The sequence below is a fragment of the Leptopilina heterotoma genome, unplaced genomic scaffold (assembly GCF_015476425.1).
Source record: "Leptopilina heterotoma isolate Lh14 unplaced genomic scaffold, ASM1547642v1 Lhet_164, whole genome shotgun sequence".
NCBI classification, from domain to species: Eukaryota; Metazoa; Arthropoda; class Insecta; order Hymenoptera; family Figitidae; genus Leptopilina; species Leptopilina heterotoma.
In genome coordinates, this window is record NW_025110880.1 from 1,230,847 (window position 1) to 1,257,838 (window position 26,992).

The following is a 26,992-nucleotide window of genomic DNA, read 5'->3' on the forward strand; positions in this document are numbered from 1 at the left end:
TAACAATTTTATAAACAAAATACGACTTTCACAAAAAACGTCTCAAATAAATCTTTTTTAATTTTCCACACAAAATCGATTCAGGGTTGCCACAAAAAATTAATTTTGTTTTTCCCTGACTTTTCCTTGATTTCCAGACAAAATTTTCACTGTTTCTCTGACTCTAAAGAATATTCTGATTCACTCTAAAAATTATTGGATACTCAAAATAACATTCTATTACATTTACTTACGAATTTCTTAAATTGTAAAATTATTCGCAAACATTAATAACTAAATTTTTAAATAAGTATTTAATAATTATTTTTCCATATAGGAATTAAAATTTATCAAAACATTCAAATTCAAACATTTTTAAAATTCAACAACTTAGAAGAATATTATTATAAAACATGAAGATATCAATCACTCCGAGTAAAATTGGAGTAATTGATATCTTCATGTTTTATAAAAATTTTAATTTTCATAAAATTTTTCAAAAAAAAATTAAATTATTTACAAAAATTCTAATAAAATTTGTTGCAAGAATTCAATTATTTTCATAAATAATAAAATTCTTCACATGATTTCCATTATTTTTAATATAATTTTAAATAGATTTCTCGAAAAATGAAAGTATCTTCAAAATTTTTTTGCAAGAATTAAATTAGGTACATTTCACAAAAACACAAATAATGAAATTCTTCGCTGAAATTCAAAAATTTCAAAATTTACAATTTTAATAAAAGTTCTCAAAAGAATTTAATTATTTAAATAAATTGTAATAAAATTCGTTGCAGAAATTCAATTATTTTTACAAGTAATATTTTTCACATGAATTTAATTATTTAAAAAAAAATTTATAAAATTCGTTGTAAGAATTCCATTATTTTCATAAACTATAAAATTTTTCTGAGGATTTCAATTATTTATAGTGAAATTTAAAGTAAATTCCTAGAAAAATAAAATTATTTTCTTAAATTTTTTGTAAGAATTTAATTACATTTCACGAATATAATGAAATTCTTCGTTAAAATTCAAATATTTTTAAAAATCTACTATTTTAATAAAAGTTCTCGAAAGAATTTAATTATTTGAAAAAAATGTAATAAAATTCGATGCAGGAATTCAATTATTTTCATTAATAATAAGATTCTTTACATTATTTTAATTATTTAAAAAAAAATTTGAAAAAATTCATTGCAAGAATTCAATTACTTTCATAAAATAATAAAATTCTTCACAGGATTTCAATTATTTTTTATACAATTTTAAGTAAATTCTTCGAAAAATGTAACTATTTTCAAAAATTTTATTAAAATTCTTCTAAAGAATTCAATTATCAATTATTTTCAAAAATTCGTGCTATTTTAATGATTTTTATATTCAATTATTATCTAAAATTTTCACTGATATTCATTTTTAAATCAATTTTTATTGGAAAATTCTAGGAGAATTTAATTATTTGAATACAAAAATAAATAATTTATTGAATAAATGTTTCTCTAAATTGAATTATCATAAAGAATTTTATTTATTTATTTATTTGATGTGTATACATTAAAATAACAATCTGCGTGAATCAGCTTTAAATCTAGTAAATTAAATTTTGTAGTATTCAACATTATTATTATACTCATTAACATCTACACAATCTTATTAAAAGTGAGTATATAAATAGAAAATAATAATTAAATTAACATCTGTAAATAGAAACAAAAAATGCAAAGTTTGTAAATTGGATCTCAAACTAATAAAATTAAAACAGAAAAATTAAATGTCACTTTCGAAGAAATCAGCTGACCAGGAAAAGAGGGTTCATGTATAGAACCATCAATTTTATTAACAAATTTGAATTTTTTCGAGAAATTTTAATAAAATTTTTAAAAATAATTAAATTTTTCGAGGAATTCAATTAAAATTGTATTAAAAATAATTGAAATTCTATGATGAGTTTTATTATTTATGAAAATAATTGAATTTTTGCAAAGCTTGCTTAGAATTTTATCAACATTTTTTTTTAATAACACAGCCACACAAAAAAAAAAAGTTCTGATCTGGGGGTCTCACTATGTAGACTTTATGTTTTTTGGGTCGCTGAATCCGAATCCGAGGTCCATTTAACCCCATCAGATCAGGATTTTGACATAACCTCAAAAAACCAATATGGCGGACACATTTTTGAAAAGTTCATTGGATTCGCTTCAAATTCGTTACTCGGGGTTTTTGGGGTCGCTGATTACGAATTTGAAGTCTGATTTCAAAAATTCAAAATGGCGGATCCAATATGGCGGACACGTTTTTGAAAAATTCATCGGATTCGCTTGAAATTCGTTACTCTGGGGTTTTTGGGGTCGCTGACTTTTCCCTTAATTTCCTGTTTTCCCTGACCTGTGGCAACCCTGCGATTGGCGTTGACAATTTTCAAAAATCTTAAAATTTTTATTAATTTGTTTAAACAAATTATTATTAAACGATTAGAAATTAAAAACAAAAAGAGACAGGTATATGTTTAACATTCTTTAAAAAACTTACAATTTTTATTAATTTGATTAAACAAATTATTGTTAATTGTTTACAAAATTGTTATAAACAAATTGTGCTTGATAAAAATTGATTTATCATTAGCATAAACAAATGCATTTTTACTAAAAATAACAAAGGAATTCATAGGCAAATTGAAAAAAGATGAACAATTTCCAATTGTTTAATAATAATTTGTTCAAACAACCTAATATAAATTGTAAGGTTTTTAAAAACTGTCCACGCCAATCGATTATGTGTGGAAAATTAGAAAAGTTTTGTATGTGCAATTTTTTGTGTATTTATTTATATTTATTTATATTTTATTATTATTTTTATTTATTATTATTATTATTTATTATTTTATTATTTTTTTTTATTTTATTTATAGGTATTTATTTATTTTATTTTATTTTTATTTATTTCTATTTATTTTTATTTATTTTGTCGTATTTTGTTTATAAATTTGTTATAAAAAAATTAGAAGGGATAAAGGGTGTTTCATCCCAAGCATAATTTGTTCATAACAATTTTATGAACAAAATATAACATTCACAAAAGAATGGCTTATACAAAACTTTCTTAATTTTTCATACAAAAAACAGTTGATAGTTTTTATAAATCTTATAGAATTTTTATTAATTATTTTAAAAAAATTATTGTAAAACAGTTGGAAATTAAAAACAAAAAAAGGTTTAAATCTTCTTGGTGTCTGTTGCACGGATCCAAAACTTCCTGTGTTATCAGTAATATGTATAACTATATAGTAAACAATAATTACTGGTACTAAATAGATAATTATTAATATTCTTATTACCATTACTATCATTATAATTAGAATAATTATAATAACAGATAATAATACAGATAATAATTTAGAAATGAATTTCTTTTAAAGCACGTTCACACTTTAAATGGATATATATTTTCACTCGAGAATGAGAATTTCGTTAGTAACATGAATAATACGAAAAAAGAGAAAAAAAATATTACATTAATAATAAAATAAAACGTAGTTACACAAGTAATTGTCCACTAACGTGGACGTTAATGAGTTGAGAGATTGACTTGTTATTCAGTACTTGGAAATTGTTCAGTCTCAAGAGTAAAACTCACTTCCGAAGGAATGCACGCGAGTCTCTAATTAAGTATGTGTTAACGCAAACGCATTCACTTCGCGTCATATGTATATATATGTGAATACAAAACGAATAAGAAACAAACTTATATATACGTATATGTATATAAAATATACGACTTGTCGGCTTTATAATAGGAAGCGACGAATTCAATTCGATTCGCTGTGCAATTCTAAGTACTATGAATTATGGGTTAAGTACTATTCGCTTTTAACCGTTTCAAGAATATATACATTTAACACAAATCATAATGATGTAACAAAAGTTGTTAATTTACAAGGGCTAAGGGTTGAGTGGCGCTGATTTTATCAGCGTTGAAGAGAAAACATAGATTACGAATACTATTCGTTATTATTGGTTACAATTAACTATAATTATTAGGAGAAAAAATTACTGCTAGTGAACAATAACTAATTATTAGAGAAGATAACTGATTACTAGTAAACAATAACTAATTATAATTATTCTTTACTATTAGTTTTACTTTACGAATATTCAGTTATTGTTCATTAATAAATAATAATTAGTTACTGTTTAATAATAAATATTTCTTGTTTATTAATAAAACTGTAACTAAAATAACGCGCGCGTGTGGTTTCTTTTTGTTTTGTGCTTAAACATATACTTAAAAAAATTTTTTCATTTTCATATTAAATTGTATTTTTTGTAAATAAAAGTAAAAATTATTATAAGCAAAAAAAGGTTAAATGGATAAATATAAGAAATATTGAAAAAACAAAAGCATACACAAAAGTCTAAGTTCTGGTATAAAAATTTTACTTATGTAGTTTAAAATTAATTACATCAAAGAGTTGCATTTACAATTTTCATAAATAGATGAATATTGACATCATATAAAATTTCAATTTTCAATGAATTTTGTTAGAAATTTTAAAAATTAATTAAGTTTTTAAAAATTTTAATAATTTAAATTCTTCTAAAATTAATTAAATTTTTAAATATATATATTTAATTAATTATTAAAAATAGTGGAAGACGAAATTTACAGAAGAATTTTACTCAAAAACACTAAAAAATTGAATTTTGGAAAAATTATAAATAATTGCATAAATTCAATTATTTTCAAAAGCAATCAAATTCTTTTCCAAAATTCAATTATTTTAAAAATTTTTGAATAAAATTTTGAGCAAAATTTTTTGGCAAAATTTCAATTATTTTCAAAAATTTTCCTCAATTTCATATGAATTCTATTATTTACAAATTTTTCATAAATTTATTCGCCATAATTTAAATATTTTCAATAAATAATAAAATTTTTTACAGGGATTGAATTATTTTCATAAATAATGAAATTCTTTTCAGGAATTCAATTATTTTCGTAAATAAAAGTCAGAGAAGAATTTCAATTTTTTTTTATACAATTTTAATCGAATTCCTCGAAAAATGTAATTGTTCTTAAAAATTTTATTAAAAATCGTCAAAAGAAATCAATAAATTATTTATTTTTGCATTTCAATAATTGAATTCTCGTAAAATTTTCTAGCAAAAATTGACTTAAAAATGAGTTTTAGTTAAAATTTAAAATTTGAATATTTATTATTCAAATTCTTTAAATATTTAAATAATATTTGAATATTAAAAGTATTAAAGCAAGAATATTAAGAAATAATTAAATTTTTAAAAGGTTTGAAATTAAATTCTTTAAAAATTTTAACTTTTTATATATACTTATAACCAACAATTTTGTAGAATTAATTATTTCGAAAAAGTTTAATTACCTTTTTTCTGAAATTATTTGAAGTGTTTATTTTTTAATACTTACTTACGTATTCAATTAAAGAATTTCTGAATAATTGAAATTTCGTAAAATTTAATTTTAAACAAATGGATTTGTAAATTTTCACAAAACTTTTTCAAAAATTATTAAAGATAATTGATTTAAAGAAGAATTTTATTTAAAAATTCTAGAAAATGATAATTGAATTAAAATAATAAAAAATAAGTTTGAAAAAATTGCAGTAAAAATATTTCTATTATATAAAATAATTATCTTATCACTCGGTTATCTTTAATTCATTATAAAAAATGAAGAAACTGATGAATTACAAAAGTAATCGATTTCTTCATGTTTTATAATAAATATTCTTATAAGTTGTTAAATTTCAAAAAGGTTTGATTTTGAAATTTTTGAAAATCTTGATTCCTGTGGAAACATAATAATTAAATATTTATTTAGGAAAATAAGTTATTGATGTTTTCAAATAATTTTACAATCGTTTTTAACAAATAAAAATTTTGTAAATATTTTTTCCAAAAAAAATTTTTAATTTCTTAAACAAAATTTGATTTATAACATTTTTTTTTACTTAAAACTTGTACTTTGTACTTTATCAAGTGCCTCGATATAATATTATTACTGAACCAATAAATTGATTTCCAATATACCCATTTTTGAATTACATTGTCGAATCATACTTCCTGTATATAATATGTTATTTCACCCATGCTCTAATTCCGTGACGGTTTTTTCCCCTCTTTTTTTACTTGTAAGTGTAAATATATACATTTTTATATATATGTCCCAAGTTCATAAAAGTATATAACAGAAAAACGAAAGAGAGAAATCCAAATCAATTTGTGAGTAATAGAAAATTCTCGAGTGGTCACGGCGCATTAGAGAAGCAGAAACGAGCCATTGAACGAGATCCTCAGGACTCGTTCGAAGAATACAAAGAGGATCTTGAGGTCGACTATAAATCAAATTCGGTGGAGGTATATAAAAATGAATTTTTATTTCTTCGAATTTTTAAGAGGCCCCTTTTTTCCACTCAAGATTCACCATTCAAATATATACATACAACTCTATAAGTGAAATACCGAAGGCCAATGGATTTTTACACCTTTTTTCAAAAATAAAAAGAATGAAAAAAAAATGGGAAGAGAAATCGATTAAAAGGCGTAAGCGAGAAAGACTTTATTAATTTCATTTATTCAATAGGCTTAATATTAAAAGCTTTCATGATTCTTAAGTGTCGAATTCGCTTAAACGAAATTAATTTTTTAATTACATGGATATTCTTTTTTATCTCTTTGTTATTTAATTTTTTTTATCATCATTTTACTTTCCTGTACAGGTACATACTAAGTTCCCTCTTATAACTCAGCGGTCAATAAAGTGCCCATTATTGCCCTAGGGCAATAATGTACAATTTATTGACCGCTCGCAGGTGAATAAAGTATCCATTATTATCCTAAGGCAATAATGGTCATTTTAATGATCGCTAGTTGGTGAAAAAAGTACTCATTACTTCCCTAGGCAATAATAGCTTGCAGGTGAATAAAGTACTCATTAATAGCCTAGGTCAATAATGATCACTTTATTTAGCGCTTGCAGGTGAATAAAGTATTTATTATTAACCTAGGGCAATTGATTAATTATTTTATTGACCACTTGCAGTTGTATGAAATATATATTATTACTCTAGGGCAATAATGGAAGCTTTATTCAGCGCTCGCAGGTGAATAAAGTATCCATTATTGCCCTAGGACAACTAGGGCAAAAATGTTTATTTTATTGACCGCTCGTAGGTGTGTGAAATATGTATTATTACCCTAGGGCAATAATAGAAGCTTTATTTACAGCTCGCTGGTGAATAAAGTATCTATTATTACCCTAGGACAATAATGTGCATTTTGATGCATTGATGGCTTTCAGGTGAATAAAGTACTCATTATTTCATGTCAATTTATTAATTATAAATTATAGTGTTATCAAATAATAAATTATACATAAATAAAAAATTCTTTTGACATGAATTTAAATTATCTCTCGAATAGAAAAATTGCAACAAATGGAGAACAATATGATATCCTTTTTTTTCTAAGGGAGTGGGCAAAAAAAAGAAGTGGAAAAGAAAAAAAAAAATTTGTTCTTTTTATTAAGGGAAGGTTGAGCTCTTGGGCAGTGACGTATTGTCTCCCGCGAGAGGAACCGCTTTGGCGGAACGGGCGCAGAAACGGGCGGAGGAAAGCTGCTTTGTGGTTTCTTGCGAAATTTATGATGATTAAACGTTGCGTCTCGGGCAGAAGGTGTAAGGATGACTTCATTGGCTAACCCGCATCCATTGCCATGCTCAGGACAAATTAGATTACAATTTTATGTCCCCCAGAGAGATTTGCCGTGTGTCCGCAAAACGATTTCTCGTCTGCGATATAACTTCCGCGAAAATAAATTCATTTTTCCATTGGTTTTTGAAAAATATTTCAAAATTCATGTCACTTTATTTTATTGTTGATGAAATGTTACGTTTCTCCTCTGTTTAAACACCAGAGACGCAATATTTTTGATTTACAAGTGAAGACTTTGAAAATATTTTCAAATCAAGAAATTTCATATACTTATTTTTTGATTTTGTTCAATTACTGCTGTATCTATTAGAGAGAAACTTTCACTTTGTTGATATACAAATATTGATATTTCTAATATGTCTTTTACTTTACAAATTTGATATTGTCCCTCAACTCATAAAATCTAAATTTATAGTTTTCTAAAAGATTTCAAAAACAACTGATACAACAAAATATAAACATGCTAATAAAAAAATTATTATTCTTTTTTATAACAAGTATTTTTTATTTTCAAAGATTACAAACAGCTATAAATAGACCTTGACAAAATTAAAATTTGTTCCTTCGAAACGCTTAAAGAAACAGTATTAGAAACGTTTTAAAGTAAAAGAATAAATTGTAATAAAGTAATTTTGAAAAATTCGTAATTATGCGGTTTGCTGCTGTCTTTTTATTTTTGTTTGCATTTTATCGTGATTGCACGACACGCAACGCTTACGATTTGTATGACTTACGGGAAGCAATTCGTAAGTCGCATTTTATCTATTATTTACTTTCATTATTTATTGTAGTCAATAGAATTGTTTAAAAAAAAGTTTATTACTTTTGAAACGTAAATATCACTGTTTGATTTTGTAATTTAATTTACAGACTTTTGTACAGAAAATATCTTAAATACTGGACATCATCCATTTTACAATTGCAGAGAATATGAACGTGAATATGTAGGAATAGATAGAATTACTTTTGGCAGAAGTGAGATAATTTAAATTGAATAAAAATTATTTTTATTTATGTAAGGGCAGCTGGGAAAAATGCAGTTAAAAGTAGGTCTCTGCTATTGCGTAAATTTTTTCTTTTAAATCACTATAAATAAGAGTTTTTTCATTATGCTGTTTTTTTAACTTCCCTAGAATAATTGAACCGCCGGATCGTAGAAGGGCATATAGCTCATTTGAATTACATTGGCTATATGCCCTTCTACGATCCGGGGGTTCAATTTTATGAGGTGGTGGAATAAATGAGTTATTCATTAAAACAAACAGTTTAATATTAGGAATCAAATTTTGTAAAGGGCAAAAACCATCATTGTCCCCAGATGTCCACGGACAAAAAGGGACGTCCTATATATAAAATTATTAAATTCAAGTCAAGTTTGTAATACAAAAATACTAGTTTTTGAGATTTTTAGTGATAAAAGTTTAAAAGTGCATTAAATTTCAGTTTTCATTTACCAAGAATGCTAAAATTGACCTTTTTACAATAATTTTAAGCTTATTGCGTCATGCAACTCAATTCACCTACTGGACCTTACTATCTTTGCGCGAGGAATTTTGAGGAGGCAAACGTAACCACAGATATTGCAGAGGAACCAATACCACCATTTATTGCCGAAATGGATGATGTCTCTCGCTAAAAATTGATTCATTGTAGAATATCACAATTACAGGATAATTCACAATGTAAATTTCTGTAATAAAATAAATAGATAATTTCATTCTACAAATTTAACTATTTTTATTGTCTTCTATCACATTCACATTGAAATTTCCAAATTTTCACCTCAATTCCAACGTAAGAAACATCTAATTAGAGAATTTAAATCTTAGAAGAAATGGATTTTACGTAAAAATAAAATTATGAAAAATATTGATTCGATATAATAATAATTATGAGAAATAATAGTTCGGTAAATTTATATATTAGTTAGAAAAAATACAGGTTAGAAAGTTTATAACAAAAAAAGTTTATAACAAAAGTTTTATAACAAATGATATTTTGAATGGTGTTACGAAAAAGCACAAATGAATTTGCACAAATGAAAGATTCTTTTCGAATTTTCTCTTCCTTGTTATAATATTTATTTAAAAATTTAGTATAATCAAATTATTTTTTGAAGTTAGAAGTTCGTTTTTTCATTTAAAAATCAGATGTGTTAGTTTCTTTGGAAAGATATCTTAAGAGTGTTTTTCTTCGTAACATTCGGTAATATTAAAATTATATTACTCTAAAATAATTCGAGAACATAATTATAATTATTTAGAAATCTATAAAATAATGTTTATCAAAATTAATAATTCAAAAATGAAAATATTAATGTAAATAATATATATATATATATGAATTTTTAGAAATGATTATTCAGTGATTTGAATATTATTCACGATTAAATATTTTCTTTCTTAGAAGTTTATAAAGTAAATTTTTTAAATTTTAAATAGAAAATTTAAATTTAAATTTACTGAACTTTCGTATATTAAATTTATTGAAATTTATTATACGATTTGAGAAAGAAGATGGTTTTCAAATATATTTCGAAAATTATATTTTTTAGAAAATATTAAAATATTTATAAACAAAAAAAAATTATTTTTAATCACGAGAAAAAGTGAAATCAAAAATATTTAAACATTTTTTGGAAAATAATGTTTTAAAATATTAAATTACACAGGTGTACAAAATATGACTTTTTTTTATTAGTTGTCAGAGTGGTTTCCGATATATTTTTTTTTATGCGCTGAACACGATACTGCGGGTTCTAAAATTACGTCGTACGTCAGGATTTTGAGAAAAGTAGGGGTAAATACCCCAAAAATTGTTTAAATTGTTTATATGCTCTTTTTTATAGGAATACTTTAATTTTTGTAAAAACTTCTTAATAACATCAACTATTAATTTAATGAATTTTAAGTACAATTCCCTTAAAATAAATATTTTTTATAGAGTAAATATCTTAGCTGGAATGCCGCAGTAATTGATACAGTTATATAGCCTAAACGAAAATACAAAAGAAAACATTTCTTTTTTTAATTATTAATAAAATTAATCAATATAAATTAATTAATTATAATTGACATTGCAGTAAATAGAATAATAGAAAAGTAGATAAAAAGTTAAAGATCTCATGAATTAGAGAATTCATCAGGAAAGACAATGAAAGGAGAATAAGAGCAATGTACAAAATCTTTATTTCGGGATCGAAACTTTGAGAGTGTTATTTTTCTTTGGTAATGGGTTTCGGGCGGCCGAAAATTGTCGGTAGGAGAGTCGAAAATTGAAGCAATGTGGAAGGAGAGAGGAGAAGACTAGTTACCCTCTACTATCAGTTACACTATTATCTCCCAGCGACTACTGGGGAAAATTCACGATTATATCTAAATTTGCTTTTGACCTACACTGTGTATATATATTGTACAAAAAAAAATATTCACAAATCTCAACTAAATTTTCGTTTCCCATCAAAATTTAATATTTTTCATGATTTTTAAATATTGTCAATAAAAAAAAATATATTTAACAATAATTTATTAAATTATTTTTAAAAATATGTATTTATATCCTACCAATTTTTCTCCAAATAAAAAATCTTGCTTTTTGTCTCCCTTTCATGTATTCAGGATCAATGATTCTCAATTTAATGTTAGATCTAAAAACTTCAAAATGGTCCAATATGGCGAATAGGAAATTTTTTAGAATTATCCAAATTCACTTGAAACTTTTTAGTCAGGATTTTTACAGTTGTTAGATTAAAATTTAATTGTGAAATTCACATTTAATAACCATAAAAATTTCAAGCAAAAGTTTTTTAAACGAATGCAATCAAATAAAAAATTTTTGTGATTGACGTACTGAATCAAACATTTTGAATTTTGTGAATACAGATTCACCGATATTTTACTAATTCGAATCAATAATCAACTTCAAATTTAATCTAAAATTCCAATTACGTACCATCCTATATAAAATCCCAAACAACCGAAAAATAATCTAATTCCTCCATAAATTTAAAAATAAAACTCAATAACGAAATTTAATTACAAAATCTAAATTTAATTACCATAAATTTTATACGAATTGGCATTGATAATGCTTGTTAATTTGAATTCAGACGCAAAATAATGTACGAGAGGATGAAGGCATGGAAATTTGTAAATTTGTCGAATAATGAAGATGAATTCGGATCGTGGTGGTCGTCGTCATTCGAAAGAGTGAGAGAGAGGGAGAATTTGAGAGTATCTCTCGCGACACACCCGTTAGACTCGTATCCACAGTTGGGAAGGGACGAAGGTAATTAATTGCCATGGCAACGAACACCGAGCAGAAGCATCGAACGCCACCCCCGCACAATGTAACTGAAATATGGCGCCCCGTACGAATTCCTCGCGTTAACCAGGACCGTTTCACTATAAACGCATCGCTCTACATTACATTACATCGCACACTTTCCCATGAAATTTAATCTGGCACCAATTGCCAGGGAATTTACTACCCATAATTAATTACACGTGTACGATAATATTAAAAGTCATTCGTACCTTAAATATTTCAAGTGCACTATATAAAATCGAATTATTATTTCAAGTAATTGGAATATTGTAACCGCCCACAATTTTTCTGTTACAAAACACGATGAGGGGTGTAAGATAAGAGAATTCAATTTTTCAAGTTTCAATTCATTCAATTTATTTTTAAATTTTATTAAATTTTTATTACTGTTATTATTATCAATATTTATATTATTATTTATTAATACTTAAATAATTAATTCTAAATTAAGCCAAAGGATCAATTTAATGCGGAAAAGTAGAGGAATATCTATACAAAAATTATACTACAGGATGGCGCAAAAATTTCATTTTATTTTTGCCCGATTTCCAAAAAAAATTTTGACATTTGTTTACGAATCTCTTTAATTGTAAAATTATTCGAAAACATCAATAACTTATTTTTAAAATAAATATATAATCATTATTATTTTTCAATAGGAATTAAAATTTTCAAAAATTTCTAATTCAAACCTTTTTGAAATTCAACAACTTATTAGAATATTAGCACAAAATATGAAGATATCAATGACTCCGAGTCTTCGACTCGGAGAGATCGATTTCTTCTTGTTTTATAATAATTGAGGGTCCCAATCAAAGAACCGGTTATAATTTTTTTAAGCTCAAAATCATTGCCCTGTAAGTCACAAATTAAACTGTTTTTAATCCCAATTTTTTAAAAAACATTTTGGTAATCTTTATACAATTACGAAATGTTTTCAAGAAATTGAAATTTTAAATCCTTTTTTTATTTAGAGATCGAAAATTTTGAGTCTCAAAAACTAAAAACCGGTTCTTTGATTGGGACCCTCAATTAAAGATGACCAAGTTTTATTATTTTTAATAATTTTTGAAAAAGTTCTTTGAGAATTTTCAAATCCATTTGTTCACAATTCGATTTTACGAAATTTCAATTATTCAGAAATTCTTTAATTGAATTCGTAAGTAAGTATTAAAAAATATAAATACTTCAAATAATTTCAGAAAAAATTCAATTAAACTTTTTAATAATAATTAATTCTACAGAATTCTTCCCTAAAAGTATGAAAAATTAAGATTTTCAAAAATTTTAATTTGACACCTTTTCAAAAAATGGTTTATTTAAAAATTATTTTTTAATTAATTTGTTTAAAAAAAAAATAATTTTTTTTTGACGAAATATTTCTTTGAATTGTTAGTAAGTAATAAGCATTTCCTGAAAATTTTATTAAATTTCGTTCATTTTTCTTTGAGATATATCATTTTCAAAATTTCAGAAAAAAAAATTATAAACCTCGTAAATCCAAAATTTTTAAAAATTTTTCCGAAATCGATTTTGGGCTTTTTACTGGCATGTATTCCATTGCAAAATTTCGAAGTTTTAACAAAATCGAAGAAGTTGACGACAACTTGGATTTTTTAGGCATGGACTTACCCCTATTCAATTATTATTTAAAATTTTAACTAAAATTCATTTTTAAATAAATAGGAAAATAAATAATTTATTGAATAATTGAATGTTTCTTAAAATTGAATTTCCATGAAGAATTTCATCAACAAATTTTTAAATAATTGAATTCTTTTGACTAATTCAAATAAAATTTTTAAGAATAATTACAGTTTTCGAGGAATTAGATTAAAATTGTATTAAAAATAATTGAAATTCTGCGATAAGTTTTATTATTTATAAAAATAATTGAATCCCTGTAAAAAATTTAATATTTATGAAATAATTGAAGTATTGTGAAGAAATTTAAAAAAAAAAAAATTATAAATAATTGAATTCCTGTGAAATTTTTATTATTTATGAAAGTAATTTAATGTATATGTAAAATTTTATTAAATTTTTTTATAAATAATTGATTTCTTTTGGAAAACTTTATTAAAATAGGAAATATTGAAAATCATTTAATTGAGGCAAATTTTTGTAAATAATTGAAATTTTGCCAAGAACTTTATTAAAACTTTTGAATATAATTGAATTACGAAGAAGAATATTATTTTTACAGATAATTGGAATTTTAACGAAAATTTAAAAAAAAATTTATATAACTGAATTTTTGCGAAGAATATTTTATTACTTTAGAGAAAAATTGGATTTCTACAATCATTTGTAACTTCTCAAAGACTTAATTTTTTTATATGTTTTTAACTAAAATTCTTCAATAAATCCATTATTTTTAATAATTAATTAAATACCTATGTATTAAAAATTTTTACCAATTTCAGAAGAATTTGAATTATATTAAAATTTTTCAAAAATCTAAGTTTTTCAAAATTTCCAATTAAATTAATTGAAAATTGAAATTTTCTATAATTTCAAATTGAAACCTTTTGAAATTCATCTATTTATAAAAATTGTAAACGCACAACTCTTTTGAAATTGAATTAATTTTGAAATATTTAAGTAAAATTTTTCATTGAATAAGTAATTTCTAAGCAATAATTTTATGATAATTCTTCAAGAATTAAGTTATATAAAAAGAAATTATTTTCAGAAATAAAAAAAATTGAATGTTTTGCAATAGAATTCGTAGTAATTTTACATAGTTTTTGAGGAAAATATTATTTGCTTATTGTTATTAAGAAAGCTAGTTAGTCCCCTGCTGTAACCTTATTTCAAATGGGAAAAAGTAAAAAAGTTTCTGGAAGTGTTACGAAATTAAAAAATTTTTAATTTCTTTTAAGAATTGTCACACTCTGTCCTAATTAAAATGGGTGAATAACAAAGGCCTTGTTTGATATTAAGAAAACTAGCTAACCCCCTAATTAAACCCAATTACAAGTGAGGCAAAGTGAAGAATTTTCTAAAGAAGTTTATATATTTAATTTGTAATTGTGTTTAGAAATTGACTCACTTTGCTGTATTTCATATAGAACTACAATAGGTGCCTTGCTTCCTATTACGAAAACTAGTTAGTTCCCTGCTAAAACCTTATTTCAAGTGGGAAAAAATGAAAAAATGACTAGAAAAGTAACTATATTTTGAAGTTTTGAAACTCATAAATTAATTTTATTACGTTGTGTTATTTTAATTAGTACTCTAAAAAGCCTTTTTTATGACTAGGAAAACTAGCTAGAACTATATTAAGCCCTATTTTAAGTGAAGCAAGGTGGAAAAATTTCTGGATATTTGGAAATTTTTAATCTCGTGCATGAATTTCCCTACTCTGTATTGTTTACAATAGGACTCAAAAAAGGATCTTTTCTGAAAGTAGAAAAACTAGTTTGCCCCATATTAAACTCTATTTAAAGTAAAGCTAAGTTGGGAAGAGTAAAAAAAACTTTTACTCGGGCAACTAAATTAAAAAAACTAATTTAGTTTAATTTAAACTAATTAAAGAATTAAACTAAATTAAAAAGTGGGTTAATCCCACTTTTGCTTAATTTAAAATAGGGCTCTAACAGGGACTTGATTAAAACTAAAAAAAAACAAGTTATTTCCCTGTTAAAACTGATTTAAAATAGGTTTCCTTACTAAAATAAAGGAAAGAATTTTCTGTACTAGTGTCTAAATATATAAATATTTTATCAAACTTTGCATTATTTTAAATGAGAACCTAACGAGGGCCTTGTCAGGAACTGGCTGAGCCCCTGCTAAAGCCCTATTTAAAGTATAGTACAAAACACAAAAATTAATTCAATTACATAAATTTATTTATAATTATAATTTAAAAAATTAAGTGAATGTAAAAATTTTAAATGTATCAAGTCTGCGTAAAACTTATAAATAAAAAAAAACTATTCATTCGTATTCATTTTCCTCCTTTAACCAAAGATCCTTTACGACTTCTTTGCGCAAAGGCAAAAGTTTCGAAATGCTTTCTTTTTTTTCATCTTCTTTTTAACTCTCGCTTTGACTCGAATTTTTAAATTCTTTTAATTTTATTTTATTTTGAAGAGGTAAGTACGTAGTATGTACGTACTGACGTACATACGTGCTGGATATAAAGAGAAATAACAAGGATGCTCGTCGTAATGAAGACCTCAAGGCGCCGCGCCTCAACAATAATTACAGGGAGCCAACCTTACAACCTTCTAAAGGCTTAAATGTTAAACGTTATACGTCCCGACATCACTACGGTAGCTTTTATGCCCCGCAACACGACTCTCGAGACGCGGCACTTGCAAGTTAAAACCGAGAGCTTAACGGTCATGTTCGTAGCGCACGACGAAATGATGTTCCTTTTGCATATATATACATATACCTTGTGCGGAAACTAATGTCTTCATTTTGGAATTGTGAATTTGTAAATAATATACAATTTCAAAATTAGGCAAATTTTTTTAATTTAATAATAAAATAATTTTAAGTATTCTTTTCAATTAAGTGAATGTTAATCTATTTAGAAACAATTCAGTGACTTAAATTATTTTTTAAATTAATATTCAAAGTACTATGAATGATATCAATAAATATGATTTGAATTAATATTTTTACTATCAATTTACAATCCAATCGTTAATTGAGAGAATTTTTCAAATAGTTTTCAAAAGGGCGCTAGCCAGGCAAATTTAATGAATAGTTCGTCATCTTAACCTTTTTAGAAATGGTAGTTTTTTTCCAACGCGGATATATATTGTTTAGCAGAAAGAGAAAATAATTTTTCATTAAGACCAGCCTGACCGGGCGCTGACTAGGCAACTTCAAAGATGACTTCTAGCTCTATAAATGATTTCCGCTGTTGAAATTAATTTCCCACTCAAAAATTTTATTTTTATTATGAAAAATCTATTTTTTATATTGTACAAAATCCCTGCATATACTTAACAGGGAGCTAATTGGGCAACTCTGAAAATTAATTTTAAAAAGATTTTAAAATATACAATTTTTTCCTCTTTTCCCGATACTAGTGATTTTTTACTAGTTTTTAGAGACAGAAGTCTCAATTTTCAATACGGAATACTTAACCGGGCGCTGCGCTGGTTGGCACCCAAAATAATTTTTTTTTTTTAATTTTAAACAATTTTTAAAGCAGCGATGCTTTTTCGATTCTAAATCTGTTAAATCGAGTACTAAAATCTTAATCATTTTGTAGTTTTCAAAAGAGCAATTCTAACCTGGCCCTGATTCGGCAACTTCAAAAATTAATTCATCATCTTAAATGCTTCTATAGATACAATTATTCTACTGATCGAATATGTTGATTTAAATTTTTAAGAATTAATTTATTTATAGTTTTAAAAATGCCAACTTAACCGGGCGCTAATTAGGCAGTTATTAGAATTAACTTTTCCTAAAAAACGATTTTAAAAAATATAATTTTTTCGTCCCATTTTCCTTACTCTGTTTTGAGCCGAAAAATATTCAGTTTCCCAACAGTTTTCAAAAAGGAAAACTTAACCAAGCGCTGGTTAGGCAACTCCAAAAAGTAATTTTTAATGTAAAACGACTTAAAAATGTACGATTTTTACGTTCTTTTTTATTCAGGGTTGCCACAAAAAATTAATTTTATTTTTCCCTGACTTTTCCCTGATTTCCAGACAAAATTTTCACTTTTTCCCTGACTCTAAAGAATATTCTGATTCACTCTAAAAATTATTAGATACTCAAAAAAACATTCTATAACATTTACTTATGAATTTCTTAAATTGTAAAATTATTCGCAAACATTAATAACTAAATTTTTAAATAAGTATTCAATTATTATTTTTCCATATGAATTAAAATTCATCAAAACATTCAAATTCAAACGTTTTTAAAATTCAACAACTTAGAAGAATATTATTATAAAACATAAAGATATCAATTACTCCGAGTCGAAGACTCGACTCGGAGTAATTGATATCTTCATGTTTTATAAAAATTTTAATTTCCATAAAATTTTTCAAAAAAAAAAAAAATTAAATTATGTATTCCAAAAAATTATAATAAAATTCTAAGCAAGAATTCAATTATTTTCATAAATAATTAAATTCTTCATATGGTTTCAATTATTTTTCATACAATTTTAAATAAATTTCTCGAAAAATGAAATTATCTTCAAAAAATTTTGGCAAGAATTAAATTAGGTACATTTTACAAATAATGAAATTCTTCGCTGAAATTCAAAAAATTTCAAAATTTACAATTTTAATAAAAGTTCTCAAAAGAATTTAATTATTTAAATAAATTGTAATAAAATTCGATGCAGGAATTCAATTATTTTCATAAATAATAAAATTCTTTACATTATTTCTATTATTTGAAAAAAAATTTTTTTTAATTCATTGCAAGAATTCAATTACTTTTATAAATTAATAAAATTCTTCACAGGATTTCAATTATTTTTCATACAATTTTAAGTAAATTCTTCGAAAAATGTAACTATTTTCAAAAATTTTATTAAAATTCTTCTAAAGAATTCAATTATCAATTATTTTCAAAAATTCATGCTATTATAATGGTTTTAATATTCAATTATTATCTAAAATTTTAACTGATATTCATTTTTAAATCAATTTTTATTGGAAAATTCTACGAGAATTCAATTATTCAAATACAAAAATAAATAATTTATTAAATAAACGAATGTTTCTCGAAATTGAATTATCATAAAGAATTTTATCAACAAATTTGAATTTTTTCGAGAAATTTTAATAAAATTTTCAAAAATAATTAAATTTTTCGAGGAATTCAATTAAAATTGTATTAAAAATAATTGAAATTCTATGATGAGTTTTATTATTCATGAAAATAATTGTTGTAAAAAATGTTATTATTTATGAAAATAATTGAATTATTGCGAAGTTTGCTTAGAATTTTATCAACATTTTTTTTTTAAATAATTGAATTCTTTTGAAAAATTTTGTTAAAACAGTAGATATTGAAAATCATTGAATTGAGAAAATTTTTTTGAAAATAATTGAAATTTTGCAAAGAATGTTTTTTTAAATGTTTGAAAATAATTGAAATTTGAAGAAGAATTTTATTATTTTTAAAGATAATTGAATTTTGACGAGAATTTTTTTTAATTTTTGAACAGAATTGAATTTTTGCGAAGAATTTTATTACTTTTGAAAATAATTGAATTTCTGCAATTATTTGTAACTTCTCCAAAATTCAATTTTTTCCAGATACTTTAATAAATATCCCTGACTTTTCCCTGACCAATTTTATTTTCCCTAAAATTCCCTGATTTCCCAGAACCTGTGGCAACCCTGTTATTATTGTTTCTAGTGGCAAAAAATGGAGTTTTCCAACATTTATCAAATTAGGAAAACTTAAACTGGCCCTGATTATCAACTCGGAAGACAATTTTAGCAAATAAAAAGACTTCTAAAGATAATACAATAATCCCCCCCCCCCTTTCTTTTACACTGCTCTTATTCTAGTGGCAAAAAATCCATTTTCCCAACAGTTTTCAAAAAGGAAAACTTAACCGGGCACTGGTTGGGCAAATCCGAAAAGTAATTTTTCATGTAAAACACAACTTGAAAACAATTTTGAAAAAGGCACCTTTTAATTAGCCTCGTAAAAAAAAAATTAACTGAAATATAAATTTGGCTAATGTACAATATTTAATTTGAAAAAAAATTTCTTCAAACAAAAATTAAATGACAATTTGTTCAATTGGCAAATTCGAGTAAATAAATGAAATGAATTCTAAGGAATTGAATTAGAGGAACTCTATAGAATCAGTATATAGGAAAATTGAAGGTTAGATTATAGATGATGGTGTTGTGCTTCCTATAGATATTATTACACGTCCTAAGAATAAAATTAAGACATTTTCACACGCTTATAAACATAAACTACAATTCTGAAAAAGTCATTCTCACTTCCTTATCGTTTTTCAAGTTTAAAATTATTTCTTTCACGCGATGGTATTGAACGCCTAGAGGGAGCAACTTGATTGGCTGATTGCAGCTTTCCACCTCAATGTTAAGTGTTGTTTGTGCTACTGGCTATATACAAGCAAATTCAAAAAATAGTAAAAAAAAGTAGTGTGAAAATCCACAATGAAAAATTGAACAACCAATAAAAGAATTTAATTTCAAGAAAATCAATATAAGAATATCGACAAAGCTTCAGGCTATGTACAGCATTAGTAATATCGTAAATATTATTTGAATAAAAGTAATCATTAGTCTTTAATTTACTAACATTTATTTTCTCCGAAACAAAAGGAACATTTCTGTAAAAAATCACAATTCTAATTCGAGACTCTAGTCTCTAAATTTAAATGAGTGGAATTTTACGACACTCAATTATTTGACTTTTTTTTAATTATAGTTACTTTCTGGAATTAAAATTATCTCCAAAAAATGTAATTAAAATTTTTCAAAAGCATAATTTCAACAAAATTTCTGAATTCAATTATTCAAAATAATCAATAATCTTTATAAATAGTTATTTAAGTATTTAAAGTATAATATATTTTCTTGCAAGAGTTAAAATTTTATAAAATTTCAAATTGAAACACCTTTCGAAATTTAATTGTTTCTTCACCCAGAGAAAAGATATATTTGACTCAGAGCCTACAAGACTTTTTATTTGTTTCAAATAAATTTTATTTGGTTTCAGTAAAATTTTATTTGATTTAAATAAAACAATTCCCTGGTTGTATGTCTAAAAATTACTACAACTTTTCAATTTGAATTCAAATAAATTCGAGAATAATATCTATTCGAATAAATACTTTAATAATTCAATAGTTGAAAATATTCAAAAAACAATAAACAAAAAAGTACAATTTTCTTTTCATTCTTTCACTTTGTTTTCTCTATAGAGTTACATAATAAAATTTTCCGCTCATATAAATATAGGAATGGAATTTACAGAGGGAAGGGTAAAAAGAAAAATTTTGAAAAAGAGGAGAAGACGATTATTATATATATACATATACATAAGTCCAGAGTAAGAACAAAGGAGTAACCGCTGCAATAGCGTGAATAGGAAATTAAAATAAACGGCTACAAGAAAGCCAGTTCAGTGTATTATATAGTGTTCTGCACGAGAATTTTATTGTATTATTTTAAGTCTTTTTCGCGCCCATAGATGGTAAACGCGTTTTACGGGCGCAAAACCGATCCAAACCATCCGAATCGACAGTAATTCGCTATAGATGCTTCTTAAAGCATCACTTTAGAAAAAAAAAACTCATGAGCCAATGAAAAGAACTCAAGGTTACAATTTACATTGTCCTGATAATTACAAAACGCTCGTCGTCCCTAATGTCGTCTGTCAAAAAAAAAAGAGAGAGAGAGAGAGATAAACAAGAGAAAATCGATTTCTGATCCCTTTTATAGGGTAAGTGTACCAGTTCCTACGAGTGTACCAATTACTGCGACTTTAGCAATTATTATTCATTATTTACTATTATTTACTGTTTAAGAATTTTTAACTATTTCAAAATGTTTGAAAAATCTATTTTCAATCTTCATCAATTAAGAAAAATATTTATCGACATTATTTTACCTTACTTTCTTTACTTTTTACTTTTTTTTACTTTACTTTTTTAATCTTTCTTGTTATAATTGTTAATTTGATGCCTTCGTTATTATAAATTATAATTAAGTTACGATAGTATTATTAATTTAATTATTTAAGTTTAAATTATTACTCGTCACAGTAATTGAAATTTTCTTGTACTTTAATTACTGCACGCAACTCTTTTAATTTAAATTAGTAACAATCATTATTCTATATTATAAGAATATTGTTATTGCAATTTTTTCAAAATTATTTTCATCATTTTAATTCAATTATTTTTTTTACAACTTTTAACTAAAATTCTTATTTTTAATTAAATTTACTAAATTTAATTGAAAATGTTCTTTGAAAATTTTAAAATTCATTTCTTTACAATTTTACGAAATTTCGATTATTCGGAAATACTCCAATTAAATATAATTAGAAAATAAAATTTTCAAATAATTTCAAACAAAATTAAATCAAACATTTTTAAAAAAAATTAATTCTACAGAATTGTTAGTTATAAGTATAAAAATTCAGATTTTCAAAGATTTTAATTTGACAACTTTTTAAAATTCAATTATTTCTAAAAGTGCTATAATGCTTCCAATATTCAATTATCAATTAAATAATTTTAATGGTATCCGGACAAGAAGTCCAAAACAAAAAGTCTAAACCAAAATATCTAAAGTATAAATGAAATCCAAAAAAATAAAAAAAAAAATAGTTTCACTTTGTACTTATTTTTTGGATTTTTTGTCCTAGTCATAAAGTCCAAAGGAATTAAAAATTCCATTGAAAAAAATTGAGATATTAAATTGGAATTATATTGAAAAAAATAATTGATTTTTTGTACAGAATTTTATCAAAATTGTTGAAAAAATCAATAGTTTTTTAGATAAATATTCAATTATAAATTATATTTTTATTATTCTTTCATAGAAATTAAAATTTTCAGCCAAATTTCAAATCCTTTTAAAATTCAAATTAATTTATAACTATTTTTATTTGTTTCTTGGAATAATTGTTTTAAAAATTTTATAATAGAATAATTGAAATATTTCTAGAAATTTTTTTATTTATGAAAATAATTGAATTTTTGTCAAGAATTTTTATTTATTTTGGATTTTTTGATTTTGGATTAGATTTTTTGTCCTGTAATCAATTTGAAATGAAATTCATTTTTAAATCAATTTTTATTAGAAAATTCCATGAGAATTCAATTATTTAAATATACAAAAATAAATAATTTATTGAATAATTGAATGTTTCTAAAAATTGAATTCTCATAAAGAATTTTATCAACAAACTTTTAAATAATTAAATTCTTTTGATGAATTTTAATAACATTTTTAAAAATAATTACATTTTTTCAAAGAATTCAATTAAAATTGTATTAAAAATAATTGAAATTCGGCGATGTGTTTTATTATTTATGAACATAATTGAATTCTCAAAAAGAATTTCATCATTTATTAAAATAATTGAATCCATGTAAGGAATTTTATTATTATTTGAATTATTGAATTCTTATGTGAAATTTTTATTATTTATGGAAATAATTAAATGTTTGCGTAGAATTTTTTCAAAAAACATTTTATGACTTCACAACGCTTTACAATTACCTATTAGCCATAAACAACAACCACCTGAAAAATTGCATACCTAATTGAAATTTTGCCAAGAATTTTGAAGAGAATTTTTAAGAAATTTTAAACATAATTGAATTTCTGCGAAAAATTATATTCCTTTTGAAAATAATTGAATTTCTGCAATCATTTGTAACTTCTTCAAAATTCAATTTCTTTATTGTTTTTATCTAAAATTCTTCTATAAATCCATTATAAATTTTACTACTTTTGAAAATATTTCAATTTCTGCAAATATTTGTAACGTCTTCAAAATTCAATTTTTTAAAGTGTTTTTAACCAGATTTTTTTTTTATTTTACAGTTTAAAAAACTGTTTTCTTCTAGAAATTTATTATAAATATATATTAAAAATTGTAACTAATTCCAGAAGAATTTGAATCTTATTTAATTCAGAGTTTACGCAGTCAATTTCTACTCGAAACGCAAAAAAAAAATTTTAACAAAAATGAAAAAATGTTGATAGAATATTTTTCTGAATTTACCAATTCGAGTCATTTAGAATCACTCGAAAGAGATGATTATATATCGAAGATGAAGTCTATTCTCAGTCGGTTAAGATGAAAGTCCAGCAACCTGGGGCGTTCCAAGCCTTGTTAGACAATTCCGAGCCTTTTGGCACCCTTTGAGAAAAGATCATTTATTACGTGGATTTCTTGCCTTTTGTAAGGAAAGACACCTACTTGTCTTAGAATACAGACACCTGCGTGTACTATATATTCGCACCTTCAAAAGAGGTTCCAGAGAGATTAATAATAGCGAAGAAATTGGACAACGCAAAAATTAATAAAATATTCAAATGCATTTTTCAATTTCGATTCAGAAGAAGGTAATTTTATCAGGTGTATAGAATCATCTGAAGGCGCATGAATATTTTTCAGTTATCATTTAATCGATTGCTATGTAGCCTAACTATCATATCTTTAAAATTTTAATCTTTTTTATATAGTGTACAACACAAAACAATTTCATTTTTTCAAGTTTGATAATTTATTTTTTACTCAGAAAACGTGTATGAATAAAATTAAATTCTCAACTATAGGTGCATAAAATTTGTATACTTTCAAGAAACGTAAACTAGAATTTAAAATTTCAAGATGTCGGACCAAATATGGCGTCAAATATGTGAACTATTGAAAGTTCACTCTACAGGTCACAATTTTAGACCAAAACGATTTTTCTTTTTTTCTAAATCTTCGTAATTAAATTTTCTGTCGATCTCTCGAGCCCGATTTTTGAATTTTTGTTTTTAAACATTTTTTTAATAACAATAAGTATTAAAAAAAATCATAAAATCGTAAAAAATATTTTGTTAGCTTCATTAATTTAGAAAATTAATCAAAAAACCTATTAAAATAATGTTTGAGTATTTCCTATTTATAAAAAAAAGTATGACAATTTATAAAAAAACTATAACTATTTATTGAGGCGCATGAAAAGTCTCCAATTTTTATTTTCCGAATCTTTATTTTATCGAAATTCTTTTTATCTAATAAGAATTAATTATAATTTCTTTTAATCGAAAGAATAATTATCAAAAACATTATCTTTTTGAATGACTAATTAACAGAATGTTTAATACTGCGAAAGAAAATTTTTTATAATCTTCAAATAACTGAATTATCATTCCTAAAAATTATTATTTTTTATATTTCTTATTTACACTAATATTTTTATTTTCTAAATGTCAATTTTGATAAATATTATTTTTTAAATTTGTTAATAACTATAATAATTATATTCCCGAATTATTATTCAATATAATTCAAATAATACCGAATTACCAATTCTTAAAAAATTTATTGTTCCTAATAATATTTTATTAAAATGTGTAAATGTTCTAAATTCTAAAGTCTCTAAATTTTGTTTTATCGAAATATCTTTTGTTATAAAACTTTTTTCTTATAAATGTTTTTCAAAATAATTTTAATTTTTACGAATTAATATTACTCATAATTTTCTTTACTCCTAATCATTCTTCTTTATAATTACTATATTTTCTAACATGTATTTCTTCTAACTATAACTTTACCGAATTGTCACTTCTCATAATTATTATTATATCGAAATATTATTTTTCAAAATTTTTGTAATATCTAATAATTTTTTATACAAATTTTTTTATTTTATAATAACCAGTGTTTATAATTTTATTTTATTCGAATAATTATTTCGTATAATTTCTTTCTTACCGAAATTATATTTTAAATAATTTTTTATTAATCAATTTTTTATTTTTCCTAATATTCATTTTTCCAAATAATTCTTTTTCATAATTTTTATATTTCCTAATTCGTATTTTACATAACATCCATTTTTTCTAGCATTTAAATTCTCTAATTTATTCTTTTCCTAACCTATAAATGTCATAATAAGAATTGCACAGAATAGTTATTTCACATACAAAATATACGGTTTCGACGTTTCCCATCTCTGAAGAATATGGCGCCAAATTTGAAAAAAGTTTATTATTTTATTATTTAAAAATTATTAATTATTATAAATATTGTTTAAAACAATTTTCCTAATGATATTTAATTGTTTTAAACAATATTTGTAATAATTAATAATTTTTAAATAATAAAATAATAAACTTTTTTCAAATTTGGCGCCATATTCTTCAGAGATGGGAAACGTCGAAACCGTAAATTTTGTATGTGAAATAACTATTCTGTGCAATTCTTATTATGACATTTATAGGTTAGGAAAAGAATAAATTAGAGAATTTAAATGCTAGAAAAAATGGATGTTATGTAAAATACGAATTAGGAAATATAAAAATTATGAAAAAGAATTATTTGGAAAAATGAATATTAGGAAAAATAAAAAATTGATTAATAAAAAATTATTTAAAATATAATTTCGGTAAGAAAGAAATTATACGAAATAATTATTCGAATAAAATAAAATTATAAACACTGGTTATTATAAAATAAAAAAATTTGTATAAAAAATTATTAGATATTACAAAAATTTTGAAAAATAATATTTCGATATAATAATAATTATGAGAAGTGACAATTCGGTAAAGTTATAGTTAGAAGAAATACATGTTAGAAAATATAGTAATTATAAAGAAGAATGATTAGGAGTAAAGAAAATTATGAGTAATATTAATTCGTAAAAATTAAAATTATTTTGAAAAACATTTATAAGAAAAAAGTTTTATAACAAAAGATATTTCGATAAAACAAAATTTAGAGACTTTAGAATTTAGAACATTTACACATTTTAAAAAAATATTATTAGGAACAATAAATTTTTTAAGAATTGGTAATTCGGTATTATTTGAATTATATTGAATAATAATTCGGGAATATAATTATTATAGTTATTAACAAATTTAAAAAATAATATTTATCAAAATTGACATTTAGAAAATAAAAATATTAGTGTAAATAAGAAATATAAAAAATAATAATTTTTAGAAATGATAATTCAGTTATTTGAAGATTATAAAAAATTTTCTTTCGCAGTATTAAACATTCTGTTAATTAGTCATTCAAAAAGATAATGTTTTTGATAATTATTCTTTCGATTAAAAGAAATTATAATTAATTCTTATTAGATAAAAAGAATTTCGATAAAATAAAGATTCGGAAAATAAAAATTGGAGACTTTTCATGCGCCTCTATTTATTAAATTGTTTAAACAATTAATTGTTATTTTTTTATAAACTGTAATTCGGGATAGA

At 23.5% G+C, this 26,992-nt stretch overlaps 2 protein-coding genes across 4 annotated transcripts in view; one reads left to right on the forward strand and one right to left on the reverse strand.

The window, feature by feature from the left end:
- LOC122499063 overlaps nucleotides 1–26,992 on the reverse strand; it is a 693,598-nt gene that overhangs the window by 631,144 nt on the left and 35,462 nt on the right. The gene's annotated exons all lie outside the window — the stretch shown is intronic.
- LOC122499067 lies at nucleotides 8,271–9,461 on the forward strand. Its single transcript, XM_043607138.1, has 3 exons — nucleotides 8,271–8,476; nucleotides 8,601–8,705; nucleotides 9,224–9,461. Exons 1-3 carry the CDS (start codon nucleotides 8,380–8,382, stop codon nucleotides 9,364–9,366), a joined length of 345 nt encoding a protein of 114 aa, XP_043463073.1. The 5' UTR covers nucleotides 8,271–8,379; the 3' UTR covers nucleotides 9,367–9,461.

Bases quoted from the DNA above. Each gene is read 5' to 3' on its own strand.
- LOC122499067 (XM_043607138.1), top strand. From the start codon at position 8,380: ATGCGGTTTGCTGCTGTCTTTTTATTTTTGTTTGCATTTTATCGTGAT. The intron at 8,477-8,600 runs GTAAGTCGCATT...TTTAATTTACAG, and splicing joins TGACTTACGGGAAGCAATTC to ACTTTTGTACAGAAAATATC. The intron at 8,706-9,223 runs GTGAGATAATTT...AATAATTTTAAG, and splicing joins TAGAATTACTTTTGGCAGAA to CTTATTGCGTCATGCAACTC.